General features: G+C 43.7%; 2 protein-coding genes across 8 annotated transcripts in view; one reads left to right on the top strand and one right to left on the bottom strand.

Moving 5' to 3' along the window:
- CETN2 (centrin 2) overlaps positions 1-816 on the bottom strand; it is a 6,306-nt gene extending 5,490 nt beyond the window's left edge. For both annotated transcript variants that reach the window (XM_040627189.1, XM_040627195.1), the window contains exon 1: positions 703-816. In XM_040627189.1, the coding sequence (XP_040483123.1) occupies positions 703-801 (99 nt within the window). In that variant the 5' untranslated portion in view covers positions 802-816. The remainder of the gene's footprint in view (positions 1-702) is intronic.
- NSDHL (NAD(P) dependent steroid dehydrogenase-like) overlaps positions 1-10,690 on the top strand; it is a 32,491-nt gene that overhangs the window by 1,163 nt on the left and 20,638 nt on the right. Inside the window, exons 1-4 of one of the 6 annotated variants that reach the window (XM_040627184.1) lie at positions 932-1,082; positions 8,688-8,728; positions 9,062-9,161; positions 9,937-10,004. Coding sequence is in view for 1 of the 6 variants with exons in the window: in XM_008703038.2 (XP_008701260.1) it covers positions 9,068-9,161; positions 9,937-10,051 (209 nt within the window). In the remaining 5 variants the exon portion in view is untranslated. Of the gene's footprint in view, positions 1-931; positions 1,083-8,687; positions 8,729-9,061; positions 9,186-9,936; positions 10,052-10,690 lie in introns of those variants that run through there. The other 5 variants (XM_008703038.2, XM_040627168.1, XM_040627177.1 and 2 more) reach the window with 5 other exon arrangements.

Raw genomic sequence — 10,690 nt, 5'->3', positions numbered from 1 at the left:
CTTTGGACATCTCTTATTGAAAATCATCCCCAAAGAGATCTAGCCAAGGAGCTGACTGTGGATAACTATACAGATAATCAGCTGTCCTTGAATTTGGGGATCCTAATGCTAGAAATATCCTTATAACACCCGGTCGCAGGACTCAGCTTCCCTCTATGTACTCTGACTTTTTCTACATTTGGCCAAATATTACTACGTAGCTAAGGTGTATACTCTGCTAATACCGAATAATAAAACTCAATCCACTCGACACATCTGTGCCTCTTTCAAGAAGCTCAAAACCTCTCCCGAATGTCCCTGTACTTACTTAGAATGCACGTTAACAATCAAACATAATAAATCTCCCCCCGGTTCTGTGGGTAAACTTTGGTAGAACAAGGCGGCCAGCGGCTCAGGGTCTGAAGGATTAGCGCATGCGGGTAAGTTTTCTTTGAGCAAGGGCGGTCACCGAGGGGGCTGGCAGGCGGAGACCAGGAGAACCCGAAGAATGGGTGGGCGCAGACTGGGTGAAGGGGAGGCAGCGGAGAATCACAGGCCCAGCTGGGCGGCCGGCGTCTCTACCCTACTCTTCCGGGAAAGAGCTCAGAGGAAGTAGGGTCACTCCAAAGCCGAGAATGGCGCAAGAGAGCTGGCAGGGCCCGAAGAGGCCTGGAAAGAACTCAGCCTCTGGGCATAGGGCACCAAAGAGCGGCCCCCACTCACCATTGCCGATGGACTCCGCTGCCCGTTGTTACGGCAACCGACGAACACACTGACTCTGCGCCGTTCCCACCGCCCCCCGCGCGCAGCGCCGCTCCCCATTGGCGTAGGGCTGTGGTGGGTGGGGCTAACCGGACAAAGGCCAGGCCCAGGGCTTGGGGGCTGTGTACTCACAGCCGAAACCTGATTTTATTGGGCAGGATCGTGTTATGAGCGCTGATTGGCTGAGCTAGCGCCGAGCTGAGCCAATCCTCTTGGCGGAGGCGTCTCGGCAGATCCTCTGCTCATGCGGGCTGGGAGAAAAGCGTGGCCGCTGGGGTCGGAGGTCTTTGGGTGCAAGCTGAAGGTGCTCTGAGGCTGGCCAGGGGATCACCTACGGACGGGTAAGGGTCACGTCCTCACCCTTGGAGGCTGCCTTCTATCGGCTACTGAGCGGGAGGGTAGGGGGCTGGGTGGGGCCTTCCGGTCCGGGACTTTGTGAATTAGGGCCAGAGGGGCAGGAGAAGACCGTGACCTTGTGTGTTAGAGCGGAGACTGTACCCAAAGGGCAACTGAAACCCAGAGAAGGGAATGGGAATGTCACAGAGGTTTGGACGACTGGGACTTAGAAACCAAATCCAGCTGAGACTCTTTGAGGGTGTCCATTCTAGAGCACCGCCCCCTCCCCCGAACAGATTTTAAGAGAGGATCACTCCTCCTGACTAAAAGCAGCCCAGGAAGGTGAGATGGGGCTTGGGAACGGACTTTGAAGGAAGTGAAAGAGATATAAGCGAGCATGAGGGGAGAGGTCATCAAAATATATTCTTTTTGACACCCAAACACTCAGGCCGAGACACGGTCGTGAGCAAAGGCACACAAGAGTTTTGGAAGTGTGAGGAGTGATTGGAGACTTTTTTTTTAATTTATTTTTTAAATTTAAATTTTAATTTTAAATTTATTTTTTGTTGTTGTTGTTTAATCATGATAAGTTTAGTCTTTACTCCCCATCACCTATGTAACTCATCCCCTCGCCTACTTTCCCTTCTGGTGACAGTGTGTTCTCTATAGTTAATTTTTCTTCGTATGCCTCTCTCTCTCTTTTTTGTTCCTTTGCTCGTTTCTTTTGTTTCTTAAATTACACACATAAGTGAAATCATATGGTATTTGTCTTTCCCTCATTTATTTCGCTTAGCAGAATATTCTCTAGCTCCATCCATGTCATTGCAAATGACAAGATTTCATTCTTTTTGATGGTTGAGTAATATTCCATTGTGTATATATGCCACATCTTCTTTATCCATTCATCTGTCGATGAACACTTGGACCATTTCCGTATCTTGCCTATCGTAAATAATGCTGCCATAAACATCAGTGTGCATGTATTCATTTGAGTTTTTATTTTTGTTCTTTGGGTAAATACCCAGTAGTGAAATTACTGGATCATAGGGTAGTTCTATTTTTAATTTTTTGAGGAACCTCCATACTGTTTTCCAGAGTGGCTCCATCAGTTTACATTCCCACCAACAGTTCAAGAGGGTTCCCCTTTCTCCACATGCTCACCAATACTTGTTGTTACCTGTGTTGTTGATTTTAGCCATTCTGGCAGCTGAGGTGATATTGTAGTTTTGATTTGCATTCCCGATGCTGAGTGATGTTGAGCATATTTTCATGTGTCTGTTGGCCATCTGGATGTCTTCTTTAGAGAAATGTCTGTTCATGTCTTCGGCCCACTTTTTAATTAGATTATTTGTTTTTTGGAGGTTGAGTTGTATCAGTTCCTTATATATTTGGATACGAGCCCTTTATCAGATATGTCATTTGCAAATATCTTCTCCCATTCAATAAGTTACCTTTTAGTTTTGTTGATTGTTTCCTTTGCTGGTCAGATCCTTTTTATTTTGGTGTAGTCCTAATAGTTTATTTTTGCTTTTATTTCCCTTGCCTCAGGAGACATATCCAGAAAAATGTTGTTATAGGCGATGTCAGAAAGATCATTGCCTGTGCTCTCTTCAAGGATTTTTAGGGTTTCAGGTCTCATATTTACGTTTTTAATCCAAATTTCTAGTTTATTTTACTGTATGGTGAGTGGTCCAGTTTCGTTCTTCTGCATGTGGCTGTCCAGTGTTCCGAACACCATTTGTTGAAGAGACTGTCTTTTTCCCATTGGATATCCTTTCCTGCTTTGTCGAAAATTAATTGACCACATAGTTGTGGGTTTATTTCTGGGTTTTCTATTCTGTTTTATGGAGCTATGCGGTCTATTTTAATGCCAGTACCATACTGTTTTAATTACTACCTCTTTGTAATATAATTTGAAATCTGGGATTACGATACCTCCAGTTTTGTTTTTCTTTTTCAAAATTGCTCTGGCTATTCGAGGTCTTTCATGGTTCCATGCAAATTTTAGAATTGTTTGTTCTAGTTCTGTGAAAAATGCTGTTGGTACTCTGACAGGGATTGCATTAAATGTGTAGATTGCTTTTGGGTAGTGTGGACATTTTAACAGTATTTGTTCTTTCCGCCCATCAGAATGGAATGTCTTTCCATTGTTTGTGTCATCTTGAATTTCTTTCATCACTTTTTATAGTTTTCAGAGTACAGGTCTTTCACCTTTTTGGTTAAGTATCTTCCTAGATATTGTATTGTGTTGGTGCAGTTGTAAATGGGATTGTTTTATTAATTTCACTTTCTGCTGTTTCATTATTACTGTATAAGAATGCAACAGATTTCTGTACATTGATATTTTATCCTGTGACTTTACTGAATTCATTTATGAGTTCTCATTTTTTGGTGGAGTTTTTAGGGTTTTCTATATATAGTATGTCATCTGCAAATAGTGAGAGTTTCACTTCTTCCTTACCAGTTTGGATGCCTTTTATTTCTTTATGTTGTCTAATTGCTGTGGCAGGACTTTTAGTAGTATGTTGAATAAACTGGCGAGAGTGGGCATCCTTGTCTTCTTGTTTCTGACCTTAGGGGAAAAGCTCTCAGGTTTTCCCCATTGAGTGTGATGTTAGCCATGGCTTTTCCATATAAGGCCCTTATTATATTGAGGCATGTTTCCTCTAGACCCACTTTGTTGAGGGTTTTTATCATGAATGGGTGTTGTACTTTGTCAAATGCTTTTTCTGCATCTATTGAAATAATCATATGATTTTTATCCTTTCTCTTATACATGTGATATATCATGTTGATTGATTTGCAAACATGGACTCATGCTTGCATCCCAGGAATAAATCCCACTTGATCATAGTGTATGATTTTTTTTATTGTTCGATTTGGTTTGCTAAGGTTTTTTTTTTTTTTTTAAAGATTTTATTTATTTGACAGAGATAGAGACGGCCAGCGAGAAAGGGAACACAAGCAGGGGGAGTGGGAGAGGAAGAAGCAGGCTCATAGCGGAAGAGCCTGATGTGGGGCTCGATCCCAGATCGCCGGGATCACGCCCTGAGCCGAAGGCAGACGCTTAACCGCTGTGCCACCCAGGCGCCCCATGGTTTGCTAAGGTTTTATTTAGGATTTTTTGCATCTATATTCGTGAGAGATATTGGCCTGTGGTTCTCTTTTTCTGTGGTGTCTTTATCGGGTTTTGGTATCAGGGTGATACTGACCTCATAGAAGAAATTTGGAAGTTTTCCTTCCTCTTGTATTTTTTGGAATAACTTGAGAAGAACAGGTGGAATTTACCTATGAAGCTGTCTGGTCCTGGACTTTTGCTTTCTGGGAGTTTTTAAATTGCCGATTCAATTTCGTTCCTGGTAATTGGTCTGTTCCAATTTTCTAATTCTTCCTGCTTAGTTTCGGTAGGTTATATATTTCTAGGAATTTATCCATTTCTTCTGAGTTGTCCAATTTGTTGGCATATAGGTTTTCATAATATTCTGTTACAATTGTTTGTATTTCTCTGGTGTTGGTTGTTATTTCTCCTCTTTCATTAGTTATTTTGCCTTTTTGGGTCCTCTCTTTTTTTGATGAGTCTTGCCAGAGGTTTATCAGTTTTATTGATCTTTTCAAAGAACCAGCTTCTGGTTTCATGCATGCTTGGAGAATGACAAGGGGGGTGTGCAAGGGTATGGGCTGAAGCAGTGGAGCTGGAGCTCCAGGATCTGCCCTTTGCAGCTAACCCAGTGTAAGAGGGTTCTGAGCCCTTACCTGCTTCCCCTTTGGGCATCGGGGCAGTATTTAGGGTGGCAGGGGACAGAATATGAGTTTCTCAGGCTGAGAAAGGCATGAAATATATTAGCATCCATTAAGTGAAAGTGTTGGCTGAATTTTTGCCCTTTTTTCCCTTCCTCTTTCAACATGAACCAGGTCCAAAACCATTCAGTCATATTTGACTCTTTTCCTGTCCCCTCCCCATTAACTATCCTCCAAGTTCTATCAGTTCTCCCACTTAAATGCCATTCCTTTTCTCTTTTCCACCTCTGTTGCTCCTCTTCCAGTTCAGGCCTTTGTCAGCAGCCTCCCAAGTACTACAAGCCAGAGTTCTCACCATGGTCTGCAGGGCTGGCATGACATGCCCCTTCCTTTCACCAGGCTCACTCCAGCTGGGATACTAGGTTCCTTGCTGGGCCTCAAACATGCAGGCACACTCCTACCTCAGAACTTTTGCTTCAGCTGCTGCTTCTGCCTGCTTGTTGCACTTCTTTCCTCCCTCCAGGTCTTTGCTCCACTATCACCTTCTTGGGAAGCCACCTTAAACATCCTGTTCAGCACTGTAGCTCCCAACATGCTTGAGCCCCACATCTTGCTCTGCTGTTTTCCCATGGTACTTACTTATTTTGTTCCTTATTGCCCATCCACTAGAAGGTAAGCTCTAGAAGGGCAGGCATCTTTGTTCTGTTCACTGCCGGTACTCCAGTATCTGGAACAGTGAGGGGCATGCGTTAGGTGCTCAGTAAAACTTAGTTGAATGACTGGTGAATAATCTCCCTGTGCCTGCTTCTCGCCTGTCTAGTCTACCAGCTCCACCAGGTTTATCTTCCTGGTGACCAGCTTTGGTCAGGTCACCGTCCCCTGCTCTTAAACCTACAGAGTCTTCCCGTGACTACTGAGTGAAGTCCAGACTCAACCTGGCATCTGAGTCTCCTCCCCAGTTTTGCCTCTGCTAGTCCTTATACATCATGCCTCTCCACACCCTATTTTCCAGTCAGCATGTGGGGTGGCAGCCTGACAGAGTAGAAAGAACAGTCACAAGTTCTGCCTTGGCTGTGTAACATCTGCGTGACTTTCGGCGAGTCAGTTGACCTCTCTGAGCCTGGGTTTCTCCTTTGTTGAATGAGGCCTAATTGGGTGCTTTTGGGATCTTAATGGTATAATATATTTAGATCTAAAAGGACTTGACATTTAGCAGCTTTTCGGGCAATATTATTTCTTTTCTTTGATTTGCTCTTTCCCCTACCTGGCATGCCCAAAGCCTTAGACTTGGGTAAAATCCCTTCTCCATGCTGCAGCCAGAGTGATGCTTCTGATCTTAACACTCACCCTGCTTACAACTTCCTGGGGCTCCCCCATCTCCTCTTAGTGTAACCCCTTAACGTGACACACAGCCCCTTCGTATTCTCAACTTTGCTCCCAATCTTGCTTCACACTCGTTGTGACACAACTTGTCACAGTTGCCAGAACATGCTGGCTCTGTGTCATCACTTTGTCCTTCCCATCCCTGGCCGTGGAATGTCTTTCGGGACATCCAACCCTGTGTTTGACTCACTCTTCCGTGGCCTTGAGAATTTGGCTCAGGGATCACCTTGGGCCAGCCTCCCTGCTCTGGGTTTACCTTCATCAGCGCTCAGAAGCGCTTCCACAGTTTCTGCTAAGTCCATCTCCCATACTACATGGTGGGCTCCCTGGAGGTTGGTGCTGTGCCCTATGCAGGTTCTGCTTAGCAGTGGCCAGCATTCAGTGAGTGAGCCGATATCTGAGTGCTCTTTTACAAGTTACCACTCTCCCTTTACCCTTGGGGCTTGTTTGAGGAACTCACCAAGGAGAGGGAAGATATTCCAGATGGAGGGAACAATATAAGGTAAAGTTTGCAGGCATGCTGATGGTTTTCTCAGGGGCCACCAGAAATTCAAAGCCAGGGCCTTTCTGTGTCCTAAAAATAGGCAAGCAGAGAGATGAATGACTGACAGAAACACCAGATACCTCAGATCTATGAAAGGACAAGATCGAGCTGATTGAGTCCTTTGGGGAAGTGCATTTTGCCTTCATTCCTGTTTGTGTGTTCGTTTCTAGCACTGACTTCATGGAAGACAGCAGAAAGGGCCGCAATCACCCCCACACATCCTAACACGCCCCTCTGAATTGCTCTACATTTCATCTTTACAAAGAAGCTGATCTCCCATGTTTTCAAGGGAGAGAACACTTGTCTTTCTATCTGGTTGGAAATGGACGGACTGTCCCTTCCTTTTGCCTCCAGGACTTAGTTGTTGGGGACTTGCCCCAGCAGGAAGGAGGAGATTGGGTTCACTTGGTCTCTTCCTAGGAAGATTTTGCACATTGTGTGCAACTGTTATCACCATCCATCTCCAGAACTCTTCATCATGTAGAACTGAAACTATACCTACCATACACTAACTCCCCAGTTCCCTCCTCCTCCCAGCCCCTGGCACCCACCATTCTACTTTCTATGTGTATGAATTTGACTACTATAAATACTTCATAGAGGTAGAATCATATAGTATTTGTCCTTTTGTGACTGGCTGATTTCATTTAGCATACTGTCTTCAAGGTTCATCCATGTTGTTGCATATTATAGAATTTCCTTCCTTTTTAAGGCTAAATAGTATTCCAGTGCGTGGTTAGACCACATTTCCTTTATCCTTTCATCTGTCTGTGTATATTTAGGATGTTTGCATCTTGGCCATTGTGAATAGTGCTGTAATGAGCATAAGAGGGCTAATGTCTATCTCTTCGAGATCCTGGTTTCAATTCTTTTGGATATATATCCAGGAGTAGAATTACTGTATCATATGGTAGTTCTATTTTTAATTTTTTGAGGATCTTTTATACCGTTTTCCATAGGAGCAGTACCATTTTATATTCCATCCAACACTGCAAGGCTTCCAGTTTCTCCACATGCTCACCCACACTTACTTTTTGACTTTTTGATAATAGCCATCCTGACAGGAGTGAAGTGATATCTCATTGTGGTTTTGATTTGCATTTCCCTAATTGAGCATTTTTTCATGTACCTGTCTTTGGAGAAATGTCTGTTCAAGTCCTTATCCCATGTTTTAAAAACCCTTATTAGATACATGGTTTGCAGATGTTTTGTTCCATTCCATAGTTGCCAGAATTTCCTTCCTTTTTAAGGCAGAATGATACTGCATTTTGTTTATCTATTCATCCATTGGTGGACGCTTGGGTTACTTATACCTTTTAGCTATTGTGAATAGTGGTGTCAGTGAACAGGGGTGTACGAATATCTGTTCAAATTCCTGCTTTCGGTTTTTTGGGCTATATACCCAGACATGGAATTCCTTGATCCTGTGGTGATTCTATGTTTCATTTTTTTGAGGAACTTCATGCTGTCTCTCACAGTCCCAGCAGCAGTGCACAAGAGTTCCAGTTTTTCCACAGCTTTGTCAACACTTGTCATTTTATGTTTTCTGAGTTTCTTTGGATAATAGCCGTTCTAATGGGTGTGAGGTGCTATCTTGTTGTGGTTTCAATTTGCATTTCCCTCATGATGAGTGATGTTGAGCACGTTTTCATGTGTCTGTTGGCCATCTGTAAAGTATATCTTTTTTGAAGAAATGTCTATTCAATCAAAGCTATTCTTGGTGTTCATTTTAATTGGAGTGTATGTCATATGGGGGATTTAGGTTGGGTGAGGGGGTTACTAGTAGAATCTGACTCATTTCCTGAGGTAGTCTTGGGTACCCTAGTCCCTAGAAACAACTAAAGTATCACGAACATTCTGAACTGGCTCATAGTAATTACAACTTCAAAATAATTTGTATATAATTTGAGACAAAGGAGATTTGATTTTGTTTTTGTTTCTACAGGAGGCTGGTTTGCTGAGGATTGAGTGAGCACTGTTTGAACGGTATGGATCATGGCAGCAAAATGGGTTTCTTCTTTCACCTCCCAGATCTTCCCCTAGAGAACAAGTGGGGAATAGGCTTAAAGGCTTTTTGCTTTTCTAGAAGTACAGGGGGCTATGGAATTGGCAGCTGTGCTATTTGGATTTCAGAACTGCAAAGAATATTTGTTTTGATTTCCTATGGCTGCTGTAACAACCAACCACAAACGTGGAGGCTTAAAACAGGAGAAATGTTTTCTCTCCCAGTTCTGGAGGCCAGAAATGTGAAATGAAGTGTTTACAGAGCCATGCTCCCTCTGAAGGCACTAAGGCAGGAAACTTCCTTGCCTCTTCCAGCTTCTCATGGCTCCAGGTGTTCATTGGCTCATGGCCACATCACTCCAAATGCTATCTGCCCTCTCATTTCTTCATGCTTCTTCAAGTATCTGGAAACAGAGTAAGAAACCAGCAGTGGGTATTTGTGAGTATAGCACTGCCAAAATATCATAAACCCGTTGGCCCTCAGTGAAACTCCTGCATTTTAGATGGGTGTCTGTGTGGTAGAGAGCAGAAGGTGGTCTGCATGAGTGTGTACTCATGAGTCCAGTGGATATGTGAGTGCCCACTTTGTACCAGGCCCTGCACTTCACGCCAGAATACAGTGGTGAACAAGACAGACGGAATTCTGAGAGCTGTTTGCTAAGCCTTGGTGCAAGTACCCAAAAGTGCCCAAATCCTCATTCCCCATCTGATACACATTGAGCCAAATGAGTTAAAGCTCACCAATCACATCTGTTTAGAGTGAACAGGTGACAGAGCCTCTTGCCAACATAAAGAGGGTTATGAAATAGAGGGATGGGATAGGCATAGAAGTACAGGTCAGCTTTGCTTATTCATAATATGTATCTGAAAAGGTCATGAAAAGTGAATTTTGAAATACATTTTCCTGATAACTTCCATTATGTTTTCAGAGATATGTTTCCCTAAAACGGTCCCCATGGGACCTAGAGGTTCGTAATATCCATTTCAAGGCCTTTTCATCCACCCACAAAATCATTTCCTACAAGGACATTGTGTGTGTGTGTGTGTGTGTAACTACAGGTGTGGAATTGGATTGGAGCAGTCATGGTGTTAGAGACCCAATCATGGCTGCCTGGCAACCATCTTCTCACCAATGAGTGTTCTCTGAGTCTAGCTTTTTGCAAGCAGTTAGACTGTTTTCTTTGTCACAGATTTCACCATCTCCAGATGCTACAAGATCCATGACTTAAGTACATTGACCACTATGAAGAAAACAGATGTAAGACCAAATACATCTCACCCAAAATTGAACGCTGCTCTTTGCAAGTCAGTATTATGGGTGAATGAAGAGAGGAGCATATCCTAAGGGCTGTCACAAAAGCTTCTCTTATAAACTACTCTTCTGTTTGGCGTTGTGTGTCTTTGTCAGCCGATAGACTTCACTGTCTCCCAGTTGTGAAGTGCTAGGTGCCCACCATACTGGGATCACTTCCTGAGGGCTTCTGATGGCCCCAGACACTGAGTTCTTCCATACATAGTTAGGGTGGCTTTAATTTCACCAAGAAGAAGAGCTCTGTCTCCTATTACACTCTTCCACTCCCAGCAGCCCCTGCCCTAGCATCGTGGGGATGAGCACTTAGTCCATTTAGGGGAAACTCGGTTGCAGCAAAGAGACAGGACTTGAGCAGATTTACTTAGTTTGTGGTAGGGCTGGCACCAGAACCTGGAAATTCCCAGGTCTGTGCATTTTCCCAGCGTACTACCACAGTGTAATGATAACACAGAGAAACAGGACAATGGAGCATGTGAGTGCCATGAAAAAGCTACAGTGCCATAGATGTTCCTTTTGTTGTAAATGACGAATGAGATCATTTAACTCGCTTTCCACTCTGCCTCTAATCCAAGTGTATGGTGAGTTATGGGCCCCGTTGTACCCTTGCGTCAGAGAGAAGCTTGTTACAGGAG

Source organism: Ursus maritimus (genome assembly GCF_017311325.1).
Source record: "Ursus maritimus isolate PB19 chromosome X unlocalized genomic scaffold, ASM1731132v1 scaffold_X1, whole genome shotgun sequence".
In the NCBI taxonomy this organism is placed as follows: Eukaryota; Metazoa; Chordata; class Mammalia; order Carnivora; family Ursidae; genus Ursus; species Ursus maritimus.
This window is presented reverse-complemented; position numbering and strand designations above follow the sequence as displayed.